Source organism: Mustela putorius, unplaced genomic scaffold (assembly GCF_011764305.1).
Source record: "Mustela putorius furo isolate JIRA1106 unplaced genomic scaffold, ASM1176430v1.1 tig00003836_pilon_pilon_pilon, whole genome shotgun sequence".
NCBI classification, from domain to species: Eukaryota; Metazoa; Chordata; class Mammalia; order Carnivora; family Mustelidae; genus Mustela; species Mustela putorius.
Genome location: NW_025421989.1, coordinates 9191005 through 9218746, shown reverse-complemented (window position 1 = coordinate 9218746; position 27742 = coordinate 9191005). Strand labels below are relative to the sequence as shown.

The 27742-nt window shown below is 47.0% G+C and overlaps 1 protein-coding gene across 10 annotated transcripts; it reads right to left on the bottom strand.

Moving 5' to 3' along the window:
• Positions 1 to 803: 803 nt before the first annotated feature.
• Positions 804 to 27742, bottom strand: TLR8 (toll like receptor 8). 10 transcript variants are annotated; one of them, XM_045089295.1, is made up of 5 exons: positions 25147 to 27082; positions 17236 to 17298; positions 16944 to 17094; positions 16059 to 16288; positions 804 to 3978 (listed from the first exon to the last, which is right to left on the bottom strand). In XM_045089295.1, exons 4-5 carry the CDS (start codon positions 16194 to 16196, stop codon positions 853 to 855), a joined length of 3264 nt encoding a protein of 1087 aa, XP_044945230.1. In that variant the 5' UTR covers positions 16197 to 16288; positions 16944 to 17094; positions 17236 to 17298; positions 25147 to 27082; the 3' UTR covers positions 804 to 852. The 10 variants fall into 10 exon arrangements, with proteins under 10 accessions (XP_044945230.1, XP_044945235.1, XP_044945229.1 ...); XM_045089300.1 differs by lacking the exon at positions 17236 to 17298 and adding an exon at positions 4608 to 4662 and having other exon boundaries at positions 25147 to 27081; XM_045089294.1 differs by lacking the exon at positions 17236 to 17298 and having other exon boundaries at positions 16932 to 17094.

Below are 27742 nucleotides of genomic sequence, written 5' to 3'. Positions count from 1 at the left end.
ATATCCATCTTAACCTTTAAATGGCACCTAAGCCTTAGAGGTCAAATATTATACCCAATATTTAGAAAAGTAATTGCAAAAGGAAGACTAATGCAACCACAGCATAATGTAACCATGTAACCATGGGCATATGATAACCCTAAAGAGCAACTTAACAGCAGAGCCATGAGTTAGAATTACAACAGTTCTTAGATATTGAAAAGAAGGTGCAGTGAGCCAACTCTTAAGCTGGCCCACAATATTCCCCGCCTCCTGGTATTCACAATCTATGACCAAGATGGCAGGCCAACTGCCGCCATCTTGGTCATAGACTAATTTACCTGGACTGAAATGGTCACTCCCACGGAGCTGTCAGGACCTGTGATTTACTTCTAACAAACCGCATGTGGCCCAGGTGAGGGGCTATCACTTCCCTGATTAGATTACCAAAGGTGGTGGCTTCCATCTTGCTAGCAACCTCTCTCTCTTGCCGGCTTGGATGAAGCAAGCTAGCAAGCTGTCCTGCAGGAGAGGTGCCTGTGGCTGGAAATGGAGAGCAGCCTTTAACCAACACTGCCAGAGGAACTGAATCCTGCAAACAACCACGTGAGTTTGAGCTTGGAAGTGGATCCTAAGCCTGGGAGATGCCTGTGGCCCTGACTGATGACACGTAGCTTACAGCCTTTAAGAGATGCTGAGCAGAGGACTCAGCCAAGCCTCGTCTGCATGCCTGACTAGAGACGGTAAGATCAGAGTGCGTTACCATAAGCCAGTAAGTCTGGGGGTAATTTGTTACACAGCAATAAATACCTAAGACAGAAGAGTAATTGCTTTGCATTTTTATTATGCTGGTGAGCCGTGGCTTAACATCCGTTAGTACTGTTTAATGGAATCAACATACAAATTGTTATAACGGGAATTGTTTTCCGTTAAGACTACGTTTTTCAGACTTTGCCAAAATAAGCCTTCCGCCTTGGGGTTGTCGGGCCATTGAAGGATGGAGCTCTTGCAGATCCTCTGCCGCAGCCTCAAATACTGAGAATGCTGTAACACGGGCTCCAGCAGAATAAATACGATCACATCCATGTTCTCTTCCATGAGCCGCTGCAAGGCTAAGTAGAATGCTGTTTTGAAGTTCCAGTTTTGAGCATATTCTTTGGTTAAGACGAATATAGTTTTCTTGCTTTGGTTTATGCTCTGCATGAGGTTATCAATGATGGCTAATCCAGGGTCCCAATCCCTCTCCTCTAAACACAGGAGCACATTTTTCCCTTCGCTCTCCTCTAGGTGGAAACGCAGTTCATTTATCACCCAGTCCGTAACCGATGCATCTTTGGTGTCGTAAGAAACATAGGCATCATAGAAAGTTTGGGACGTGGAAAGAGACCTGTAGCCTTTTACCTTAGCTAGACACACGTGGTAGATAAACCAAACATCCCAGTAAAACCAGTGGTGACCCAAGGCAGCCAACATCATGGTGATGGTGATTAAGGACGTGAAGAAACACAGCACTGCCGCGATGGTATCTGAAATACAGGTTGTTAGCTCCAGACTCATGATGCTCTTCCCTTTCTGATCCCCAGGACTAGAGCAGATCACGTCCGTCAGCCGAGGGATGGTGACATCCAGATTTTCGTCCATCCATCTTCGAAAATCTCCAATGTCACAGGTACAGTCAAAAGGGTTTCTATCTAGTTTCAAAATGGTTAAACTGGTGTTGGTCTTCGTTTGAAGCGTGGACTTGTTGATCATCTTCAGCAGGTTGGAACTCAAATCGAGGTGGATCAGACCGCTGGCTTCGGAAAGAAAGTTGGAGGGCAGGTGTGAAATCCTGTTTCGACGTAGTAGCAGCGTCCTCAGGGAAGGCGTGAATTTGGAGAGGCTGTTAGTTAAAGAGGATAGCCTGTTTCCACTCAAGTCCAGCAAGTGGAGATGTGGAAAGTGTTGGAGTAAAGTCCAGTTAAAGAAATTTAACATGTTATTATTTATGTATAGTTGGGTGAGACTCTGGGGCAAGTTCAAAAAAGCTTCGTTTGGGATAAGATGAAGGTTATTCAAGGACAAATCGAGCCGTGTCAGGTTCCTGAGACTTGTAAAAATTTTCCAGTACTTGTCACCTTCAGCATTCCACAAAATGTCAAGGTGGTTTCCTCTGAAAATTAATTCTTCTAGGGACATGCTTCTCAGGTCTTGCTCTGTTAAAGTATAAATGCCATTGTGGCTCAAGTTTAAAACTTTCAGTTGTGTTAAATTTTGAATAAATCCCAGGCGATGCGTCACCCCTGCTATTCGGAAGTAGTGTGCATTGTAGCTGAGATCTAGAACTTCTAACTCGGGTAGATCACTGAGAGCATTGTCATCGTCAAAGTCTAATCTATTGTTGGTCAGATCCAAATATTTGATATGCGGCACAGCTGAAAATTCAGTTCCATTTAACACTTGACCATTGCCATTTGAAGACAGATTTAAGCAGGCAATGTCATGAAAAGCTTCAAATTGCTCTCGCCCAATGAAGAAAATACTGTTCAGACTTAAATCTAAGGCTTTGCCATAAGCTGTGCATTGCGGCTTTATTAAAGGATGGGTATTATGATAAAAATTTGAATGTGGGTCAAACTCAAAATCTGCTGAGCGTGGCTTAAGCACATGACTTGGAGAGGAGTAACCATTTTCGTCATTTTGCTGGATATCATTTACCAAGGGTGATATTCGGTTTTCTGACAAGTAAATGATCGTCAGATTGGGGAAATCTTGGAAGAGGGTAAAATTAATTTGCTTAATAAAGTTGATGCCCAAGTTGATAGTCCTTAGATGTGGGAGACCCTTCAGGGGATGGAAGTTTTTTGCTGTAAGTTCCTGGAACACGTAACCTCTTAAGTGCAGCGCCTGGAGCAGCTTAAGATTAGAGAAGTTTTGGGAAATATTAATATATTTTGGATATTTTGCCATTTTGTAGTTAAAAGATAAGTCAAGTATTTCCAAGGAGGGCAGTTTCATTAAAAATTCCCCAGAGGCTATTTCATCCACTAAGTAATTGAATTCCAAATGCAGAACCTTCAGCCTGGGCATATTCTCAAACCACGTTACGGGAATCTTCCGGAGAGAAGTGCTAGAGAGGTTTAGGTAGCGAAGTTCCGTCAGGTTTTGAAAAGCAAGAGGATGGATCTGAATTGAAGAGCCTCCTTCACAAGGTGTACAGGGAAATGGGGCGTTGAAACACCTCGGGCAGTTCCCACTTAAATCTAGGACTCTTAAATGTCTCAGTCCCTTGAAATCTTCCTGCTTGATGCTTTTAATCTTGGCATTGCTGAGATAAAGTTCTCTTAGGGAGTCTGGCAGCTTAGGTGGCACACAGATAAGCTTATTAAAAGACAGGGACAGCACCTGCAAATTCGTAAGACTTTCAAATGTTCCGTTTTCTATGTGAAAAGTTTTATTAACACAATTATTGCCAAAATAGCAGTTCCAGCTCAAGTAGAGCCTTTCCAGATTGGTAAGGCCAGAAGTGTTCTTTTTAGTTACCGAAATTATGTTGTTTTTAATGAGACTAAGTTCCTTCAAAGACCCTGGCAAGCCACCAGGTACTTGGTATAACTGGTTGTCTTCAAGCAGTAATTGCTTTAAGTTTTGTAGGTTGAGGAACGCCCCATCTGTGATATTCATGCCTTTTTTGTTTATATCAGGGTTTTCATTCAGGTGCTGCGGATTGCTATTGTGGTTTAGATTTATTTTAGTAAGATTCTGCAGCCCTTGAAATGATTCATTTGTTATGTGTGTAATGTAATTATCAGAGAGGTCTAGTGCTGTCACATACTTGCCCACGGTTTGGGGAACTTCTCTCAGTCGACGGCCGTTGCATTCTGCAATCACAGAGCCATTTTGTCTTTTCTCATCACAAGGATAGCTTCTAGAATAATTTGCTTTATTGAAGAACTCGTAGGAATCAGAGATGAGCAGGAAAAGGCAGGTCAGAAACAAAGATGGGAGGGTCATGTTTTCCTAAGGAAAGTCAAAAGCGGAGGCACAATGTTAGAGTAGCAGGCTTTACTAGGTAACTCATGACAAAAATAACAGCGCTTCATGGCACTGCGCATGGATTTTGAAGTAAGAATTCTCTTAGCGATTAAACAAATTGTGTGAAGTTAGGTTCAGAACAATTTTAATTTTTATTAATTTTTTTGGTCTTTTTCAAATTTGTATTTAAGTTGTTGTTAGTTAATGTATGCTGCGATATTGATTTTGGGAGTAGAATTTAGTGATTCATCATTTACACACAACACCCGCTGCAAGGTTCGGAATCACCGCATTCAGCTTCATGGTGCTCAAAGAAGCCTGGGAAGCTTTTGCAGAGTCCTTCACTGAGATGCCTCATCACCGTAACGGGTCTGATGCGGGCCTGTGGCTATGGTTCATGCTAGATCTGGAACCCGGCAAGCTATACATTCAGAGCTTCGACCTATTAGCAGAACTCTCGATGAAAGTGGGCCCATCCCAAGGAGAGTTCAGGTCCACCTTTCATTATGGTATCATCTGAGATCTCCAAGCTAGAGTCACCTCTACCTTATCAACATAGCCATCCCTCAGCACAACCATATCTCTTATTGGCCTTCCCCACAGATGCTTGTTACCTCTCCAGTGGTACGTATCTGGATCTATTCTCTCCTCCAGTGAAGTGGACACCTTCTGTTGATAATGATAACAAAGTATCAGGGAGTGTGCTAACCATAAACATTTTGTCAGCCACATTAATGCCCAGAGCAACACAATGAGATAGGTTCTATGTTATCCGTATTTTATCTTTGATATCCGATTTACCCACTCAAGACCCTTCAGTGGCTTTCGGAAGGATAATATATTGTAGAGCTGGATTCCAGTCATTCTGATTCCAACAGTAGCCATGATGCTACACAACCTCTTTGAAGTCTTTGTGTCAGAACAGCACCTCAGTTGTAGATGGCACTCAAAAAAATCTTGCGGAATGGCTACCAGTATTCCTATGTCCCTTATCACAGGAACGTTGGAATTAATAGCTATTTTTTGGCTGATGTTGTAAACTTCTGTAGGGAAGACATGATGTCTTATCTTTTCAAGCAACCTCTGTAACTCAGTAGAGTGCCTCGCTTTCTGCAGCTCTCTCTTAACAGACGGCTGAATATATTAGCTTTGGTAGTTATACGATGCAATAAACACATTAACGTGATTGCGGGATGAGGGCTGTGGTCAGAAGAACTCTCCAAATCTTATTTCCCCGAGTCTCAAGACCAACCTTCACAAAATCGTGTTTTTCACTAGAGCCGAACTCCTGTCCTTCTTGTGAGCTAAGCCAGGGAAGTGCTTCCTTTTTTAAGTTCTTCTAAAGTTGAGGGTTAATATACTAACAGTCCCTGTCATACCCTTAGTATGTGGATAGTGATTATGCTGAGGGTCTAGGATCACCACCAGTTCACAGCAGTCGAGGAAGAGCCAGCTGCTGCTGAGATGAAAACTCAGGTGAAAGAGAACTCCCAGGCATTTTCAGTTACTTTCAGTCATTTTCAAGTACAGCACTATCTAGGTGCTGCTGCCTGATGTCTTCCACTGAAAGAAAGCCCCACTTTACCTGGTTTGGTAGGCAGAATTTCCAGAAGGCCCCTCTGTCCTTTGCTCTCTCATACTACTCGGCCATCGTGCTAGGTCATGTGACAAAAGGGAGATTATCTAGATGGGCCTCATTCCATTGTATGAGCCTTTAAAAGCAGAGAGCTTTCTCTGGTTGGCAGCAGAAAGGAGAATCAGGGAGGTTGGAAGCAGGAGAATAATTTGACGCACTCTTGCTGACTTCAAGGTGGAGGGGGCCACTGGCGAGGAATGCAGGCCACCTTCAGAAGCTGAGAGTGGTGCTCTGCTGACAGCTGGCAAGGGAACACCCCGTCCCCCATCCTACAACCATGAAAAACTCAAATTGCCTGTCAACCTGAATGAACTTGGGAATGGATCCTTACTCAGAGCCTGGAGTGAAGAGTTCGGCTTGGCCAATGTATCAATTTTAGCCTTATTCCATCAAGAGCAGAGAACCCCGGCAAGCCCACCCAGACTCTGACCTATAGAAATTTGAGCTGATAAATGGGTATTGTTCGAAGCTTCTTGTCATATTAATCTGATGTGTTAAATTTGAGTTTGTGATCTTGCAGTGGAGATGTCCAGTAGGCTGTTACATATATGCCCCTTCGGCTCAGAGGAGAGTGCTCACAGAGGGATGGCCTTGGGGGTCGTGGCAGGGCAGTGGATGCCATAAAGGACATTCCATACCTCAGTTCTATCAACAACGATTTCCACATCTTTTTTTCTGGTAAATTTATGATTTCATTTTCCTACACTGAAATATCTTATCCCACTGGGCTTGTTTTGGCATAAAACATGAGGTGCATACCCACATTATTTTTTTCTAAATGGAGATCTGCTTGCCCTAATGTCATTCACATATTTATTTTTACTGAAATATGGTGGACACACAATGTTACATTAGTTTTAGCCGTACGACATAGTGATTTGACAAGTCCATTATGCTGTGTTCCCTGCAAGTGTAGCTCCTGTCTGCCATGGGACCACACTATCACAGTACCTCTGACTACATTCACTATGCTGTACCTTTCATCCCTGTGATTTGTTCATTCTGTAACTACAAACTTGTACCTCCCACTCCCCTTTGCCCATTTTGCTCATTCCCTCACCACCCTCTCCTCTGGGAACTACTATTGTGTTCTCTGTGTTTATGGGTCTGTTTATTTGTTCATTTGTCTTTTAGATCTCACATATAAATGAAACCATACAGTATTTCTCTTTGACTTGTTTCATTTAGCATAATACCCTCTTCGTCCACCATGTCGCAAATGGCAAGATACCATTCTTTTTTATAGCTGTAGGTATACACGCCATCTTCTTTATCTATTCATCTGTCGATGGACATTTAGGTTGCTTCCATATTTCAGCTATTATAAATAATGCTGTAATGAACATAGAAGTGTGTGTGTGTGTGTGTGTGTTTGAATCTATGCTTTCATTTTCTTTGGGTTAATAACCAGTAATGAAATTACCACATCATGTAGTATTTCTAGTTTTTATTTTTTGAGGAACCTCCAGATTGGTTTTCACAGTGGTTGTACCAGCACCAATTTACAGCCCCACCAAGAGGACATGAGTGTTCTCTTTTCTGCACATCCCATCAACGTGGTTTTTGTTTGTTTGTTTTTGATGTGTGTTTTATTTAGCCATTGTGACAGGTGTGAGGTGAGCTCTCATGGTGGTTGTGGTTAGCATTTCCCTGATGACGAGTGATGTGGAGCATCTTTTCATGTGTCTGTTGGCCATCCGTATGTCTTCTTTGGAAAAATGTCTATTCAGGTCCTCTTAATCAGGCTATTTTTGTGGTGTTGAGTTGTATAAGTTCTTTATGTATTTTGACTATCAACCCTTTATCAGACATACCACTGCAAATATCTTCTCCCATTCAGTGGATTGCTTTTCTGTTTTAATGATGTGCAAACATCACTTGTTGAATAATTTTTTGCTTCCCAACTTTAGGCTCTCTGCTTCATCAATCTGTTCATCATTCACATGCTGGCACCACATGTTTTAATAATTACAGTCTGGGGGGATGTTAGTATCTGATAGATCAAGTCCTGCTCATTGATCTCCTTTTGTGGATGGATTACTTGTATTTTACCTTCTAACAGGTCTTTGCTGCTATAAACTAAGACTACTGATTCCCATATATTAATTTTATACCAAATCACTATACTAAATTCTCTGGTTGTTTAGAATAGTTGTTTCTTCATGTGATATTCCTGGGTAAGCCATTAAACCACCTGTAAATAGTGATTATCTCCCTAATACCCTTTATGTAGTCCAATTTATTTTTATTGTCTAATTGCATTGCCTAGTTACTCCAGAACAATGAAAAAATAGATCAGAGGCCCCAAAAAAGTAGAGACTGGTCAGTGCAACCACATGCAAGTTAAAATTATGCCTTACAAGGCGCATGGGTGGCTCAGTGGGTTAAAATTATGCCTTACAAAAAAACATGGCAAACGATGCCAAAAGTGAAACAAAAAATTAGGAAAAACTATTTGTAGTCCTTATCATAGATAAGGGAGTAAGAGATTTGACACGTAAAGACATTTTACAGATAAGTGGGAAGATAACCCAACAGAAAAATGGACAAAGACATATTAAAAGATAGCTCAAAGGAAAAGGAAACACATAAAGCTTTTAAACATAGGAAAAGATACTAACCTCACTCAAAAAATTACACAGAGATACCATTATTTTTACCAGTTCTACTGTGTAGATGAGGACATGGAGAAACAGGTGCTGTCATATTTTGCTGGCAGAAATCTAAATTAATGTCCCCTCTAAGACAGTAAGAAATTCTTAACATTTATCAGAATTGGAGACATAGGGGCACCTGGGTGGCTCAGTCAGTTAAGCCTCTGCCTTCAGCTCAGGTCATGATCCAGGGTTCTGGGATGGAGTCCCCCATCACGCTCCCTGCTTGGTGGGGAGTCTGTTTTTCCCTCTCCCTCTGCCCCTCCACCTGCTTGTGCGCATGCGTGCTCTCTTTCTCTCTCAAATAAATAAATAAAATCTTAAAAAAAAAAATTGGAGACATAGACTCGGCAATTCCTAGAAATAGATCCTAAAGATAGACCCTCACATACACAAATCACTATACCCAAGGATATAGTGATGTTCAACATAAGGCTGTTAGCAATAGCAAAAGATCGGAAATCGAATACCTTTGAGTAGTGGCCATACAGGGGAATACTGTGCAGCAATTCAAAAGCTCTATAGCCATTTATTCATTTGTTCAAAACTATTTATTATGCATATACTTTACTTCAGGAATTACTTCCAAACTGGGAATACAGCAAGGAACCAAATTGATTAAAATGCCAGCCCATTTGGAGCTTACCCTACAGGACAGTAGGTTAGATGGTGGAAATCACTATGGAGAAAAATAAAGACAGGGAAGAGGATGGTTATGCAGACTGTCCCTCAACTGGGATTTGTCTGTTGTTCTTCTCATGATGAAACTAGGGTAATGGGTCTTGGGCAGGAAGATCGCAGAAGTCAAGAGCCTTTGTAGCCCCATCACACCAAGGGCACAGAGTAGCAAGGTGACTCACTGTATGTGGCCCGTGATCACCTGGCTGAGGTAGTGCTTATTAATTTCCTGCTCTTGTTTTTTAATTATCCATTAATAAAACATTCCAAATGAATGTTTAAAAAGGCCCAGGAGGAACAGAAGGCCAGGTAAGGCCAGATCGGAGAGTCTTCCCTTAGCGTGATGAACAGCTCTGTTGGTAGGAGAGGCATTTTTAGGTGGTTACTTGGGCAGGTCCGGAGGACAGAGCTGTCCTGTGTGGCCTCAAGTTAAGGCCTCTGCGTCTCATCTCAGAGGCGAGGTTCTCTCCTACAACAAGGAACAAGTGAGCGGAAAAGCCTCTAGGGGGCGCTAGAGACCAGGAGGAGAACTTGCTGAATTTCACTGTTTTTTTGGTTTGTTTGGTTGATTTTGTTTTGTGTTTTTTTTTCAGGGTGAAAATGGCCTCCCAGAGTCTGGGAGAATCTGAAGCAACTTAAAGTAAACGTCGGGCCATGGAAGGGATCAGCATATTCTGCCCATTTGTGAGTGAGGAGCTTGCGGTTCCTAACTCCACTCTTCCAAGGGTCCTGACATAAGGAGGGGACTTGATGGAGTTCCAGCTGACCTTGGTTTGGAGAGAAATACATGGTGGGACAGGGTGGGAAGCGGTGAGCTGGCAGCTAGCCAAGGACTCGAGGAGAAAACCCCGAGCCGCCAAGCCTCTCCATCTGCCTCAGGACCTCACGGCTGGGAATGGACTGTAAAGGCCCCGTCATCTTCCCAAGTGCGGGGCTGAGACTAGCTCACTCGTCCGACTGGAGCCAAGGCGGGAGGGGGGAGCCCCCGACAGCCCCGCAGGAGCTGCGCCTCCCTGGCAGAGCCCTTCCTCTTGGCCGCCCCCAGGCTTCCGGCTACTAGGAGTCCAGGCTCCGGAAGCACCTCAAGGGCCACCAAGGAGAATTATGTTCGCAAGTGTCACCGAGTCCAAACCATGGAGTCTGGCAGAAGAGAAATGGCAACTATGCAAATAAAATAGAGAAATGGCCACTCTGGGAATCAGATGAAGGAGGGCAAGGGGCGATTGTGCAAGTAAGACAGAAAGTGCAACTCTGCGAATAAAACCGAACCTGAGACAGAGAGAAGAAAGGATACTTACTTCTGCCACCTGTCCCCCTCCCCCTGGCAGGTCTGGAACCCCTTAAAGTACGAGTCAAGGATGAGGTGTACCAGTTTAAAATCTCTGATGCACTCAATAGTCAACATGTTACATAAACACAGAAGCCAACCCCGCTCTCGCGAGGCCCCACGTCACTTGCCTCCCTTTGATCCCGGCTCCGGTGCCAATAAAACTTTATTTACCGAAAACAGGCAACTAGCCTGCAGGCTGGTGGTGGCCAGTTTGATTGTTTTTTCTAACCGAACATTAAAATATTGTTCATCTTGATTACGGGGCAAATTTGGGGCATCCTCCCTTCCGTAAATGTTGCCTCAACTCTCCTCACCCTGGGCTCAGCCTTGCACTGGGGAAAAGATCTGCGATCACTCCAGCACACTCTGACCGGAAGCGACTCACGGCCATTCCTTTTGGGCAGACAGACTCCTCTGTTGGGAAGTGTTGCAAAATGAAGCTTCTCATCACTTATAGGACCCCCGTTCCCGACCCCCACCCTCCACGCCTTGCGTAATAGCGAGTATCCGTCCCCTGAGCAGTTCACCTAGCATGACAGAAATCAACAGAAACAGAAAAAAAAAATTCAGAAGCAGTGATGGATAGAGTGAGCCTCCGTCACCCAGGACAGTGGTTTAACACTTAGTCTCTTAATGCAGGTGCTGTCTGTCCTGCACAGATTCTCGGTCTCCTGTCTGCAAGTTTGAAATCCTAAAAAATGCGAGCACCAGAGAACTTTGTTTTTTAGGACTTACTGGCCACCCAAACCGGACCTGAACTGACTGTAAGGCTACTATAATCTGTATTTAGCTAGTTAGCGTGAGATTTCTCCTTTCATGGAAGAAATAGCCATGTGGGTGATTTGCACCTGTTGGAAGTGTTTTGTAACAGATCATCTTGCTAAAATATGAATTCTGAACTCTGACGCCATGCTGGCCCGTGGGTTTCAGGTAAGGGATTGTGGATCGATACTCCTGTCTCCTAGGGGACCTTGGCTAAGCATCCGGCTCTTCGTTTCAGCCCGGGTCACGATCTCAGGGTTGTGAGGTTGAGCCCCGTGTCAGGCTCTACGCTCAGCATAGAGTCTCCCTGTCCCTCTTCCTCTGTTCCTCCCCCCATGCTCTCTCGCTCGCTCTTGCTCCAGAATAAATAAAGACATTTTAAAAAATACTTCAGTCTCCTTCACTGGGGACATATTAGCAATTCCTGAATTTTCCTCTCTGGTAAATCAGAAATTAGGAGGTGGGGCCAACACACTTTGGCCTTTGTGCGCTCCTTCGTCCATTAAGATAAAAAAAAAAAGTCAAAATTCTCTTTTATGACCACATTGGCATAAAGAGAAACACAGTCTGGCCTGAATTATATGATTTTCCTGATTTTAAAGAAAATGAAAGCTTTCCTATAAGTGTCACGGGCCCTAGGCCCTGTGGCTTCTAAGAACAGAAGAGCTCTCTAACGCGAAGCTGGCCCTGGTTGTCCACGGTCTCACTCCGGGGTTCAGATCAGGCACAGGGGCACAAGGTGGGGAGACAGCCACAGGCAGGGAGAGAAATATTCGACCGGGAGCAGCGAAGGTGGAGGGCGAGGGTCAGAAAAGGGGAATGTTGCGGGTTCAGTTGAAACCCCCCGAAAGACGAGCTGAACCTCTAACCTCTGTACCCATGAGTCTGAACTGATTCGGAAGTAGGGTCTTTGGCCACAGAATCCAGTCAAAGCGAGGCCATGCCGAGGGAGGGTCTCCCCAGTCCAGCGCCTGATGTCCTTAGAAGAGGGAAGTTTGCAAGGAATGCCCAGGGCTGCTGGCCCCCACCAGGAGCCAAGAGAAGGACCTGGAACATTTCCCTCAGAGCCGCCAAGAAGCTGAGAGGATCCAGTTCTGTTGTCTTGAGCCACCAAGTTTGCGGAGCCCGAGAATGGGCAGCGGGGACTGAGAGCGGCCGGTGGAAGCCAGTGCCTAGACAAAGCCCAGCCGCCCGAGGAAGCCGTTGTTCAGAAAGGCTGGTGAGCTCCCTGCCTAGAACGTTCCCTGAGGATGACTGGCTCTGCGTGGTCTGGATCTCTCACTGGGTGTTGCCTTGGAACACCCAGAAAAAGTCAGGACCCATTTCCTTAAAGAAAGCATAGGAATCTCATTCTCTCTCTCTCTCTCTCTCACACACACACACACACACACACACACACACACACACACCCTGCTAACTTCCCTCCCCGCCAAATAGCACGGTTTCTAGCTACAGAGGAAGCGATTTCACAACTGTTTTCCTATTTTCCATGCATGCTCCGTCCTTCAGTTGGGTCCATCGCTGACAACAGACCAGGTGTCACCTTTGGGTTCGGAAGGACCCAAACAGCACAACGAGAACAACTGACCCTAGTTCTCCCTCACACCTGCCTTCTCCGCTTGGACACCAACGGACGCCAAAACCACAATGACAGAAGACCAGGGAGTTCTGAAGATGCGTTCAGAAAAGTCTGCCTTCGCTGAGGACGCCGTGAGGGGCCACCCCCGGAACCCCGCCCGAGGGGGTGAGGGGCGCGGGCAGGACAGAAACAGATGGTGCTGGGTGCAAAGGAAGTGCCCCCACTGGGCGATGCTCACCTCAACCCTGTATGTTTTGCTACACAATTTCACAATCTCAGGCAAAAATCATCTGGGGGTGGGGGGCAGGGTGGGGGTGAGGTGGGGGACAAGCCTGCCATCCTGAAATGAAACATGTTTTTGTCTTTCTACATCCTCTTCCTAGGCTGCAAACTTTCTGCAATGATGCCTCCTTCCTTCTCCCTCTTCAAAGGCTTCCTTTGTCTCAGACCATCTCCTAAGCTGTATCCCCTTTCTCAGGATGGGTCCCGCGGATAACCCAGGAGAACCTTCTGATTCTAAAACATGGTCAGTTGAATTACTTAGCCATTTGGGCGTGATGTGGTGTTCGACCAGACTTGAATTTTTGCCCAGCGGGAACCTATTTATAATTTTTTATGGGTTCTCATTCACTTGCTGTTGAATCTGTTGCCCGCGGAGATATTATGAAAGTAAATTAGTAAAGAAATGGTTGACAGGGTTTGTCAGCTTAGGTGAAATTTACAACTAATCAAAAGATATTTTATCCTTCCCAAATCTGATGGATTCGCTAACGGCTTTGGGAGAGAAACCACTACCATGTTGAATCCGCATGTCAACGAAGAGATGGATCCCAATTTCCTGGCTTTTATGAGGATTAAATACAAAAACGTGTGACTTGCACTGGTCCTGGGGTTTGCTTCCTGGCAAGGCACTCAAGTGCTCCCTACTGTATTTCGGGGGATTCAAATAGCATGATTGTCAGTATGGCACGTGCTACTTTAAGACCCCATTTTCCATGGGCGCCTGGGTGGCTCAGTGGGTTAAGCCTCTGCCTTTGGCTCAGGTCATGGTCCCGGGGTCCTGGGATCGAGCCCCGCATCTGGCTCTCTGCTCAGCAGGGAGCCTGCTTCCCTCTCTCTCTCTGCCCACCTCTCTGCCTACTTGTGATCTCTGTCTGTCAAATAAATAAAATCTTTAAAAAAAAAAAAAGACCCCATTTTACAGATGGGGAACCTGAGGCCCGAAGAAACTACTCAAATGGTAGGTGGCAGAGCTGCAGCTGAGCCTAGAGATCCCCGAGGAGTTGGCACTTTGGTAATTCTAGAAGCAAGCAGCTGTTTGGCTATGGTCTGGTTTGGACGGTCCACAGAGAACTCATAGCCACACCAGGAACATTCAGGATTCAAATTCCGGAGGTGGTTGGTAAGAGTTTCAAAAACAACAAATCCCTCAGCTCTGTTTAATAATGCGGCTGAAGTTAACACATTCCTTTGGAATGACGAGCCCCTCGGTGGACTCTGGAGCTGACCCTAAGATGCCCTTACAAATAATCGCCAGCGGACTTGCTAAGACAAACCATGAGTAACGCCATCCTCCTCTGCGCACATACCCTGATGTTGCTGAAGTCTGGGCTTTCCACAAGCCACATCCTGGGCTTTGCAGATGAGGCACACTCAGAGCCTTGATTTTGCTTTCTGAAATCCAACCAAGGGGCTAATGAGGGAGATCTGGCTCTTCCTGGAACCTTCTCACTCCCTACAAAAGCACTGTGCTCTTTAAGCAAAGGACCAGAAGGCCCTGTGGGCCACTGTTCTAAGGCCATGGCTCTTGGACTCACCTTGAGAAAGCTGCAAGGTTGAGAAGTTACGAACCGACAGGCCCGGGCCCCAACATTCTGATTTCATCAGTCTGGGGGTTCCCCTGTGATTCTAATGCACAGTCAAAGCTAACAACCTCTGCTCCAAGGCCAGGGGCCCGCGAGGTCCTACCCATATCACCAATGGGAGGGAGGGAAGCAGGGCACGTTTCCAAGCTAGTTTGAGTTTTTTATGATTCCATTTTCATTTCTTATAATACAATTATATTGGCTGTGGCTTGCATAGCAGCTTCACAGGCCAAGTAGAAATCGGATAACTTCAATCCCAGTTCCCCATGTGTTGGCGGCCCTGTTGGGCTGTTGCAGTCCGTTCACAAAGCATCATTGAACTGCGGTACGAACCTAATTCCTTTCAAGACCTAAAATGGGCATCGCGTGGATTTCAAAATTAACTTCATTCAGCCATCGAAAAGAATGCAATCTTGCCTTTTGCAACCATGTGGTTGGATGTAGACAGTATAACACTGAGCAAAATAAGTCAGAGAAAGACAAATACCGTGTGATCACACTCATTTGTGGAACTGAAGAAACAAAAACAGATGAGGAAAGGGGGTGAGGAAAGAGAGAGAGAGAAACAGAGAGAGAGAGAGACACACACACACAGAGAGAGAGAGAGGCAAACCAAGAAACAGACTCTTAACTCTAGAGAACACACTGATGGTCACCAGAGAGGAGGGGGGGGGGTGTGGGAAACAGGTGATGGGGATTAAGGAATGTGCTTGTGATGAACACTGGGTTTTGCATGGAAGTGTTGAATCACTGTATTGTACCCCCGAAACAAATATTACACTATATGTTAACTAACTGGAAATAAAATGTAAAATTTTAAAAAACGATTTTATTTATTTGACAGAGAGAGATGACAAGTAGGCAGAGAGGCAGGCAGAGAGAGAGAGGGAAGCAGGCTCCCTGCTGAGCAGAGAGCCCGATACGGGGCTCGATCCCAGGACCCCGGGACCATGACCTGAGCCGAAGGCAGAGGCTTAACCCACTGCACCACCCAGGTGCCCCGAAAGTACATCACTTCTTCAAATTATAAATTTTGTTTTTCAGCCTGACCTTTCCCGACAGTAGCAAACACCGACCTCCTGACTACAGAATACAATTGTAGAAACGATAACAGGTTTACTTAAAAGTCCTGAACAAGAAGAGTAGCAACGAATATTGAACATGCCTTGGAGTATGCTAATTTCAGGCTTTGCCGAGGCCCTAGCAAGTGACCAGAGCATGTGAGATGAGAATTTGTCCTTCGTTTGTAGAGATAGCGAAGGAAAAACACTTGTGCTGCTCACTTTGTTTCCAACCCTTTGGTTCTAGAAGAGACTACTGTTTCTGGCAGGACCAGTCAGCTCCTAACTTAGAATCTGCTTGTTGTCCTGTTCAAACCAGTCAGACCACTGTATTTGATTTTCAATGTCTAGTGCCCATCACTGAGAGGTGCTCTAATACTTGCTGGCCCCATTTATCCCGTTCTGTGTTTGCATTGTTTGCCCCCAAGCTGCATTTTGGAGTCCATCAGAAATCATGCATTTCGTGGGAAAGCTTTGTTAAGAGAACAGAAGTGGCTTACCAGGCTCTGTCGTCCTAATTTCTCATCGGTCACCTGCAGCACCAGGGAGGGCTCCCCTCTGTTACTCGGTGTGCTCAGAGCAAAGAAACTGGCCAACTTCCTGAACTCGGCGGCTTTACCACCAGCAGAACCCGGCATGCAGTTTGCAGAAGTTTATGTGGGAAGAAGGGAACTTGTGATTTCTTAACTGTTGCCAAATCATTTCTTGACTGTGCTTTAAAATTTCAAAACTGAAATTCAGGGGCAGAACGTTATTTATAAAACGATTTAAATGAATGATACAAATAGAACACATATGGGGGGAGTTGTGGGTGTGCATGGTGGGGGGGGGGGGAGCTACAAGGAGCCTCACCAAAATGTTAACATCAGTTTGCTCTGGAGAGCAGGATCAGGGGAAAAGGAGGGAGAGAAACTGCGACATTTTTTCTTTGACTTAGAAAACTTCAAGTGTGAGGGGCGCCTGGGTGGCTCAGTGGGTTAAAGCCTTTGCTTCCAGCTCAGGTCATGATCCCAGGGTCCTGGGATCGAGCAGCACATCGGATTCTCTGCTCAGCAGGGAGCCTGCTTCCTCCTCTGTCTCTGCCTGCCTCTCCCTACTTGTGATCTCTGTCAAATAAATAAATAAAATCTTTAAAAGAAAAAAAAAGAAAAAGAAAACTTCGGTGTGTTTTTATAAACTTCACCACACATCACATTTGAATTCCGTTTAGGATTGCCTAAACTCATCTTTTGTTCTATAAAGCAGAGAAATAACATTTGCGTTCCTTCATCTGTGTTCCACGGGTTTCCAAAACAGCACAGAGCGAGGTGGGTGTGGGTCCCCCAGCGGGCGTGGGGTGCAGAGAGGGAGTCTCACCCGCAGTGTCCCCGCACCTCAGCCCGCACCTGGCCCGCGGTAGCAGCGCAGTAAACATCCAGCGAATGAGGGACCGGGTGGCTGCAAGCTCGCGAGCATTCACGAGGCAGGAAGTGTTAATTTCCTGATTCGGTCTGATGAGCGAACTGGATTCCTGGATTCGGGGCTCTCAGAGCGCCTCTGAAGGGTTAAGCACAGGAGTCAGCAAACTGCAGCACAAGGGCCAAATCCAGCGGGGGTAGGGGGGCGTGGGGGATGGGGGTGAAGAATAATTTTTACAGATAAACATTTGTAATCAATCTGATGCTAAGGAACGCTAACCTTGAACTCCAAATACACGAATGTGATTATCCCCAGAGAATGCCATCCTTGTCATTATTAGACCTATATTACAAAAAAGTGCACTCGATTATTGTTTGAATTTTATCAATTAAATAAGCGTGCGATGTGTTTTTCTCTTATTATGTAAGTACCTACCTCATGTCTTTCATGAGCCTCTTGGCCCACAGAGTCTAAAATACTGACTTCCTAGAGAACATCGGCTGACCCCTGGCCAAGAGATTCACTTGGAAAGGGATAGGATGTGTTTCTTCTTGCCGGACACTGGGGACAGGGTGGGACCGGGGTGACATTTTTATGCACACACACGCACCCCGCTCCACACACATTGTATCATTACTGTTCCCCCCAAGGGAACACACCCTGTGGCTTCATGGGCCCCCCAGAAGCCTTCATGATAGTGAGCTCAGAGATCTCATCTACCTGCTACCAGTCTCTTGGTTTCCCTCGAACAATTTGGTCAAAAATGAAGTTTTAAAAAGTAAGTAAAGGGTCGCCTGAGTGGTTCAGTCAGTTAAGCGCCTGCCTTTGGCTCAGGTCATGATCTCGGGGTCCTGGGTCGAGTACAGCCTTGGCTCCCTGCTCAGCAGGAAGCCTGCCTCTCCCTCTCCCTCTGCCCCGACATGTGCGCTGTCATTCACTTTCTCTCTCAAATAAATCAATAAAATCTTAAATTAAAAAAAAAAAAAGAAGTAAAAAGGATTGCCAGTAGGGCTGAACAAGTGGGCTGAACTTCAGGCTGGACTGCTGGCCAGCCTTTCTAGAAAAGACAGACACACACACCGTGGCTCCCCAGCCACAAAGGGTCAGCCGATCACAGGCCAGTCAGCTGGGCTCCCGCCAAGCCCGGCACATGGTGGGGCGACGCTCACAGTCTAGTCGGTGCTGTGCCGGGCAAGCTTAGGAACCTGGGCCACTTATTCAAATCAAGTGAACCTTCTCAGGTGTTTCCACACAACCAGTAACCATGAAAGAGGGCAATGACATTGACACCGAGGCAGGATGATCACTGCAAACCGGAAGCCTAGTCCCATGCAGAAAGAGGCCAGAGTGAGCTGGCCCTCTACTTGAGCCTCACACTTGGCCCTCAGTAGCCAGCCCTGCTCTCCCTGCCCTGCCCCTCCCGCTCCCCTGGGCTGTGGCCCACAGCGGGCCCAGGGAGCCACGGGCAGGGTGCTAGCCCTGCTCCTTTCCTCCGGCCTCAGTGGGCTGCCGAGCACTCACAGGGCAGCGGGTGGCTTCTCCCACATGCAGGCCAGCCACACAGGGAAATCCCGTGGAGCCCTGAAGAGGGCTCAAGACCTAGGACAGCCCCAGGAACCTGCCATCAGTTGTGTGTCCAAAAAAAATTCAACATGGAGAACAGAAAAGCTACAGTGGAAGGAGTCATAGGAAAGAACCGCTTCTTAAGCAATAGATTTAGATGAAGGAATGCACGAGAGGATTCCTCTACACAAAACCGCATCAGATATGAGTCCATCCTGGCTTGAGATTGAGGTGCAGAGCTCCTGAGGGCATGGCTGCTGCGGGCCCACGTCTGGGAGCCCCAGTCAGCTTCCTAAGGTACCTCCAGGCCCGCGGCCCCTCCCTGGTCAGCACAGACACAGGTGATGTGGGCCACAGGACTCGGCCGCAGGTAGCAGCTGCTGTCCAGCTCATGGTCCTCCCGCACCTGTTCCCACAATTCCATAGCTTTTCCCCTACTTCCTACTCCCCATTCTTCCCTTACTCCCGAGCCCCTTAACCCACCCTCCAGAGCACTCTGTTAGCCCCGTTAGGCTCATTCCCCACCAGTTTTTCACCATTTGTACATTATTTCTCCTTTTATTTATTTATTTATTTTAAAGATTTTATTTATTTGAGAGAGAGCGAGAGCGAGCGTGAGAAGGGAAAAGGTCAGCGGGAGAAGCAGACTCCCCATGGTGCTGGGAGCCCGATGTGGGACTCGATCCTGGGATTCCAGGATCATGACCTGAGCAGAAGGCTGTTGCTTAACCAACTGAGCTACCCAGGTGCCTGTTATTTCTCATTTTAAACAAAAGCTTAAAGCGCTAGTCTATACAAAAACTTCAAAATCCATGAGAAAATGGCAGCCCTCTGGATGAAAAAGTTAGCTGAAGGCATACTTCCTGTGGCTTATGTAGCCCCAGATCAGAGCAGAGAGCTAGGTATGAAGAAGGAGGGCTGGATTACAGCCTCACTTGGCAATATCGCCAACTACTCTTGAGCAGTGGACAACCTGTGCAACTGTACATGATGGTCCAGCTAAACAAATTGAAGCCTATTTCAGCATCATGAATAGGACTGTCTGTCTCCTTTCAACAGCATGTCTGACTGCACAAGCAGGGCCAAGGCAAGGTCTTGCAGTCCTCTGCAAATTCCCTTTTTGAGGCAGTCCCAGGTTGCAGACCAACTATCTGAAAACCTGGGTGTTTCCATTCGTTGCAACCCATTCCTGTGTTTCCTGAAGCCACTGTCTCAAATAATGGGCCAAGACACCACAAAAAGCCATTGTACTTGAGAGCTGGAAGGGCCACCTTATTGCAGGGATGTGGGAACTGAAGGCCAAGGTCAAGAGGGCAGTAGTGGTAGAGAAGAGTATGGCAACCCACCACCCCACTTCTGCTCTGTGCGCTTTCAACTTCTCCCTTCGCAAATGTCCTAAGTGAAAAGCCAGACTTGATCAAGCCTTCTGTCCATGTTTCCCGAAGAGGATGAGGGTGAGTTTTCCAGCTCCCGCTAACTCTGTGTTCTAATACCTTATCCACATCATAAAACTTCCCCCTCCACTGACGCACTGCGGGCACACTGACGTTCTGGCTGCTCCTGGTCCGCCAAAGCCAATTTAGGTGCTGACAGGCGTTCCCAGGCCAAAGGGGGATTAGGGAAACAGAAAGGCCTCGTAAGACGTTTACCAGTGAGAGTCCCCTCCCCCAATCCCCAGACCTTCCTCTGGTGGGAAGGGGGCTCTGAGGCAGTCACTGCGTCAGGGAAGGGTCAGTGTCACAGGACCCAAGAAAGTTGCAGTCGAGTTCTAGATGTTCGAAATACATACACCTAAAATGGTATTTCCTCTCCCTGGATAAGGTTTAAGAGGGGGAGATGGTCAGAGAGGAGCAAGACAGAGAGGGCGAGAGATGCCAGCTGGATCTCAGACAAGGGCCTGGCCTGTGTGAAGACCAGGAGGAAACTCAGAAGCCCCAGATAAATTCTGGGAACCAGGAAGAGGGGGAGCCTCCTCCTGATACCCCGGCTAGAATCAGGAGAAATGGCAGTGTCTAGAATTTCCCTCACTACCCTAGAGCCGAGAGCAGTGGGGAGCACGGAGGCAGAGGGGGCTTGACAAGGCTGCCCTGCTTTGCTCTAAACCCCACAGCATCGTGAAGGGAAAGGCTTCTGAGGGGAGTGAGAGCTGGCTGACACAGCAGGGGGCTTTAAGGTCAGGTGGTGGGGACAGAGCGGGGGGCGGCAGCCCGCACAGATGCGCCACAGTTGAGGGACTTGAGAGTGATGGAGCGAAACCATCCTGTGCGATTGTTCCCTTGAGCCCGCGGTCACATGGGAAGGTGTGTGTAGCTTGTAAAGCTTCAAGCCTTAGCCATCTTATCTGTGAGTAAGGAGGGGCATGGCCAGGGGTGGGGGGGGGTGCTTCAGAAAGTTAAGATATAAAGGGGCTCGGTCGAAAATAGAGCTTATGGCGGGCCGAGGGGTGAGGAGGGTTGGGAAGGACAGAACGTGGCCCTGGGTTGCTTAGACACGTCAGTGGGAACCCATATTTAGCTTAATAGAAACTGACGGACAAACGGAAAACTAAGTTCACTGCTAGCAGGTATCCCTGATACGATGCGTCAAGCAGGGCACTTCACCTCTGTGGCTCTCCCTCCTCAAAACCCATAACCCCAGTCTCATCAGGAGAAAAACATCGGAAAAACCCAAACGGAGGGCTACTCTACAAAATCCCTGCCAAGGTCATCCAAAACAAGGAAAACAAGTGACTGTCGCAGCTCATAGCAGCCTAAGGAGACAGGCCGACTACATGTCATAAGGTACTCTGAGCACTAGGGGAAAATTAATGGAACCCGAAAAAAGTAACGGGGTTCACTAATAATACTGTGTCAAGAAATGTAGCATCTAGAAGATGCTAACAACAGGGGAACCCAGGTGGGGGTTCTACGGGGACTCTCTGTGCTCTTTTTGCAACTATTACAGAAATTCACAGCCAGTCTAAAGTACAAGATGTATTTAAATGCTACAAAGAAAAAGGACTCTATAAACTGAGCTAGGTTCAGATTCTCTGTATATGCATACGGGTTGTAGAGATAGATCAAATACAAGGTGAATGTTCCCACTTGAGACAAGGCAACAAAACTTTTTCCAAAGACAAGCACAGGCAGAAAGTGTGGACATCGGCGCTGTGTTGTTTCCCATCCAAATATGCTAGTCGTGACTTTGTAATTTAGAAAAAAAAATTAGGACGAACGGAAATGTTGATGGATAGAGCTCCAGTAAGTAAAATGTTACAGCCGTACAACTTGTACTGCAGAGCCATTGTGGGGGTGAGGGGAGTGGGGGAAGCCGAGGGCGGATCCACAGATCCAAAACAGATGGCTGGGTGGGTTGCCCCTTCCAGCTCCCCAGGGGCAAGCCCCTCCTGACCTAGTCCTTAGTCCTCCGTCTCCCCTCCCAAGTGCCACGCACACCGCCCCCATGTCACCCGTCCACGCAAACTTGGCTCCCTTCTGGGATTCCTCCAAGACGCAGTTTGGACTTCATCAGCTCGGAGTGGCCTCCTCTAAACAGCACCCCCACACAGCTTCACCCAGCCCCCCCCCCCCGTGTCCACGCCAGGCAAGGCCTCATGCTCTGAACTCCCAAAGGGTCAGGCCGTCCTGTTTCCCTTTTTCGAACTCTTATCTGGCATTCACTGACCAGGGAGGGCAGAGCTCTCATCAGCGTGTCTCTGAGGGCAGAAACGCCAATGTTGGACCCTCCTTGCATAGTGGCAAGCTCGGCGGATGTTTCTGGAATAAAGGGAGAGAGGGATGGAGAGTCGGAGAAGAAAGCAAGGGCTCCCCAGCCGCAGCTGACCCTCAGGAGGGCTCACTCTGTGGCAGGACCGGCCCTTCTGAACTTACTCGCCACTCCCAGGATCCCCTGATGGAGGGTCTGTGGCTGTGCTCAGTTTATATCAGAGGGAACTAAAGCACCAAGAGGTTAAAAAAGTCAGGTGACTCTGGCTCTAGAACTGTGCCACTACTGGATATTCCGACAACAGAAAGGATTCCAGGGACCTATAAAAAGTTGTCTAATGTTGAAACACAAGATGACCAGCAACATTCAACAAAGTGGTTTTGAGAGCAGAAGAATCAAAAGCCAAGTTAGAAGGGGTTTCCCAGTAGCGGGGGATGCCATCAGACCCCGTCACTTGGCCCACACAGCAAGGAGCCCAGCACACTGCAGAAGCTTCTAGAACCTCAGCCAGAGCGCCATGAGCAACAGCAGCACAGCCCCGGGAGTGGCGATGCGAGCTTCTCTGCCATCTAGAGCCCATCTCTATCCAATTCTCCCTGGGTATTCTCAGACCTGGTGTCCCAGGCACCCCTCCAGGGCCGTTCCCATTTCCAGCCCACACTCAGCTGTCTTGGGGATTATGGTTTCCGCTTTCAGAGGAGGAAGCAGGCTTGCAGAGGTTCAGTAATTTGCCCACATGATCCGAGAGCTCTGGGCACCTGTCACGCCCTGCCCTACGCTCCATTTTCCCAGGCCCAGTTTCCACGGTCAGCCTTCGGAGGCCGAGCCCCGCTTCTTTCAGCCAGTGCTGTCCCGTGCCCCTATCTGTGGATAAACGGTGGGGACACCAGGAGGGAAACTCAGAGCATTAGATCAGTAAAATTAAGGGCTATTTAAAAAATATGGGCCAGTTTTAAAAATATATAAATCTTTCCTGATTCTAAGATTCCCACCTACTTCTAAACATTGCAATTCGGGAATGTGTACCATAGAGGCTGAACGCCCTTCAAATTCCACCTGTCAAAAAGAACCAGTATTAACAACAGGGTATGTGATCTTAACGATATTCTGTGTATACTGACCTGGCGCTACAAACAATGCTTTTGGAAAAATGGGATCAGACAAGTACCGCTCTGGACCGTTTCCACCCAGCCTTGTATTGAATTTGTAGATCCGTCTTATTATGATTTGTAATGGCTCTGCTGTGCGCATCGTACAGCTGTAAGGTTTTACTTAAGGGACCTCCCATTTACTTAAAGAACTTCCCATTGATTGACATCTGGGTTAGTCCTCATTTTTTTTTTTTTTTTTTAAATTACAAACAATGCCACAGCAAATATCTTTGGAAGGAAAGTAACAGAACCATGTTCCGGGGAGGTGAAACCCGGAAATGGAAAAGCGTGTTTGTACAGCTCACAGGCTATTCCTGATGGAACAGGTTTTCCAAGTCCGCAAAAGGCAAGGAGCCCTGAGAAGGTTGGGTGGGGTTTTCACTTTCCAAGGGGAAGGAACCCCTAAGGGAGGCCCATCTCTCCTTGAGGAATAGTATACGGATCTTGGTGGATGGGCTCTTTTGGGGGGTGCAGAACCTCGTTTTTGTGCAGTGGTGTGGAAGACTGTGACAATAAACATTCTGGTGTGGAGGGGAGGGCCTTGGAACTAGTGCACGGCGGGGAGTCTCCGGTGGCTTTGGGATGCAGGAGGTGAGGTCGGATACTTGGGGGCGAGAGCATCTGCTGGGGGGAAGGGCTCAATTCCAGAGCCTGAAAACATGCGAGGAGATTTGGGGAATAATCCATTAATTCAAATAGGAGGGCACGCTGAAAACTGGAGAACAGCCTGTTAGGTTGGAGGCTCAGGTCAGAAATTCTGGAAGGTCCAGCCAAGGGCGAAGGTGTTAATAACCATCCTGCCACCAGGTGGTGCTCCCAGCCCGCTCTTTCGGACTTGTGACTAGCAGGACCCTACCGGCCGTTTGTGTGTGATAATGTATGCAGGAGTATGAAAATTTAAATCGTTGTGAAAGTTAATACAAATCTGCTTGTGTATATAGTCTTTATTCCTAGTTTGGGGGCAGTTTCCGTGACGCCAACCCAAGTTTCTAAACAGAAAGAACTGTCGTTCACGATTTGACCAATGGGTGTCAAAAGGGTTTAAGATTTAAGAAAAGCAAACGCTACAAAATCATAAACTTTTGCTCCCCCCATTTGGGAGTAGATAGAGGATTTTAACGAAGCGATGAGCTAGAGAAGGCTTAAATTTATACATTTTGAGCGATATGAAATAAAGCTCCGACTTCCCAGTGTATATTCTAAGTCTACTTACTGAGTTTGATTTTTGAGAAAAAAAAAAAAAACCAGGTTAGGTAGGAAATGCAGCCAGGTGGAAAACGCTTAAGTATTGAACGCGTGGCTAGTGTACGAGGCGTGTCGGTCTGCCCACTGCGACGTGCGGAAAGAAACACTGATTTTCTAGGACTCGGTTTCTTTTCCATCTCCGAGCTTCTCTCTACCTGACTCTCCCAAAACCTAACTCATCCTTCGAGAAGCCTGGGTGAGCCTTGCCTCCCAGGGCTTGTGCACGCAGTTCCCGGGTCTGATGCGGTGGTTTCAGAGTTGGGGTGGGTGTGTGTGCACACGTGCATGCCATCCATTTCATAATCATTTTGCACATAAAGTCGGCACATTCCCTCTTTTCTCAGCACCAACAACGGGCCTCCCTGGCCCGTCCAGTCTCTTCCCTCTTCAAAAAGGGTGGAGAAGCAGCCTTTCCCCTGCGCCCTTCCTGGAGACCCAGATGTCCTCGCGTTGCTTTACCTCTCCAAACCCCCTTATGATCCCCTAAGACCAGTAGGCCCCTAAAGACAAAATCCAAATAACTTACCCTGCACATGTCCCCCAAGGCAACGTGCACGGAGCCGAAAGTCAGCTTGGATGGGAACAAAGGAAAGGAGACATTCTCAGTGACGCGGTCTCCCGGCCTCCTCATCTCAGTACCTAAAGCAGTAGATATAAACAATGTCCCGGGGACGGTTTTGCAAAGACTGGTCTTTATAGCACTCATTCGGGGATCATCCGGCTCTACTTAAAATGCAGACGTCAGGACTCAAATGTATTGACCCAGGAGCCCTGGGTTTTCAAAGTGCGGTTTCCAGCCCGGCAGCATTCCGCATTACGTGGGTCCGGCTTGTTAGAGATGCAAATTTTCGGGCTCAACTCCAGTCCTACTGAATCAGAAACTGATCTGGGACCTGCCAGCAGCGAGTTTTCAGAAGACCCTCAGGTGAATCTGATGCACGTTCAAGTCTGAGAACAGGTTGTTCAACTTCGCCTGTGAAAGCCCTGGCTATGCCCCAGACCGATTCAATCACAATCCGTGTACGTGGGGCCCAGGCATGGGGGGGTTTTTCAAGCTCCCTGGGTAATTTCACGGTGCAACCATGGTTAAGAACCTACTGTGACAGGCGGGGGCGTCAATATCTAAATCTCCCAATAAGTATGTCCTTCCTGCTGAGATATCCTGGTATGGTCCCCAGCCTGAGAATCTCCATGGTTGCAACCCTCGTGATTGATGGGACAGAGTCACCTCTCACCTGTGTGTGGGCGTGGACTGAAGACTTCAGCATAGCAACCGAAACCACAAAACTCCTTAAAGGAAACATAGGGGGAAAGCTCCTCGACATTGGTCTTGGCAATGATTTTTATTTTAGCCCAAATCACAGGCAACAAGAGCAAAAATCAAGAAGTAGGAGCCCGTCAAACGAAAAAGCTTCTGCCCAGCAAAGGAAACCGGCAACGAAATTAAAAAGGCAGCCTACAGAATGGGAGAAAACTTCTGTAAACCACAAATCTGATTAGGGGTCAATATTTACAATACTTAGGAACTCATACAGTTCAACAGCAAGAAACCAAACACAAACACCCACAACGAAACAAAAAAAACCCAATTTCAAAAAATGGGCAAAGGAACTGACGAGACATTTTTCCAAAAAGGAAACACAAAGAGCCAACACATCTATGAAAAGGTGCTCAGCATCAGTAATCATCAGAGAAATGCCAATCAGAACCGCAGCGATTCTTATGCTTCCCACGGCCAACAGAGTGACTTGTAACGGTGGCCGCAGCGGGGAATGGTCACCGCTCCTGTTTGCTCCTGTCTCCCAGCTCTTCTTCTCTTGGGACCATCTGCCCATAAGGAGAGTGTACCCCACCTTTGCTTCCGCTGCCCGAGTTAGCCCTGTATGGTGAGGAGCCCACGCTCTGGACTGAAGACTTGCATTTCTGTCTTTCTACCTGTACCTGGGTGGGTCGACTCAACTGGGCATCGCATTTGACAAGCGCTGGATCTGAGCCCCACCTGGCACGCGTGTGTCTTGCTCAGCTGCCAAGAGAGGTCAATGACCTGGTCCCTCAGACACCTGTGGTTCTGAAACCCGCAGACTTCCTGGGTGGGATTCGAATCGGCCAAGCGAGCTTCACCGAGGCTGGGCGTGATTCACCGTGGGCGACCAGCCCCTCTTCGGGAGAGATTAAACCCTGCACATCGCATCCTCAGAAGAAAGCACTTTATACTTTTGGTTATAAACCTTGAAATGGCCTCTCTTAAGAAGGTTTTTTTGAATGAAGTTTCATGAGAACAGACGATCAGGAAAAATGTAAACTCCAGTGTGACAATGAAGATGAAATTATGCCCAGAGTTAGGGCACATATCAGAATTCAATTCTGATTCTTATAGATAAGGACCATCACAGGGTTGGGGGATCTGGGTGGCTCAGTCCGTTAAGTGTCTGCCTTTGGTTCACGTCTTGATCCCAGTGTCCTGGGATTGAGCCCCACGTTGGGCTCCCCACTCAGTAGGGAGTCTGCTTCTTCCTCTCTCCCTCTGCCCTCTGCTTCTGCCCCTCTGGTCCTGCTCACTCTCTCAAATAAATAAATAAAATCTTTAAAATGGAAAAAAAAGAACCATCACACGGTTTCATGCAAACCAACATTTGGAACTACTTCATACGTTTGGATTTTCTTTTCTTCTTGTAGGATCATAGGAAAAAGCAGAACTGGGGAAATATAGGAACTTGGATCAACAAAAAGGGACTTTCCTCAAATAAATTTTAAGCAGGAAGTGGTCAGCATTCTCATGGTTAGATAGAAGATTATGGAAAATGAGAAATTATATTTGAAAAAAAGCCCACAGAAATGAGGTCTGGGTATCTGAGACATTTCTGGAAAGTCTGATGGCTTTACAGCCAAAGAAAACAAGAGTCGACCACACAGTGATTGAGACTAGGTAATGAAGGGAAGGGTGAACAAATTGAGTGTCATTCCTTACATGAAAAAATTTTAAAACAGTATATGAATATAGCACATGAAATGTTGAGCAGAAATGGTTTGTAGGAGAAAATTCTCAGACACTGTGTGTTTTAAAAGATTAAAAATACTCACCGTTCAAGGGGCGCCTGGGTGGCTCAGTGGGTTAAAGCCTC

Bases quoted from the DNA above. Each gene is read 5' to 3' on its own strand.
- TLR8 (XM_045089292.1), bottom strand. From the start codon at position 25,326: ATGAGTGCTATAAAGACCAGTCTTTGCAAAACCGTCCCCGGGACATTG. The intron at 3,979-25,146 runs GTAAGTTATTTG...GACTTTCCTTAG, and splicing joins CCTTGGGGGACATGTGCAGG to GAAAACATGACCCTCCCATC.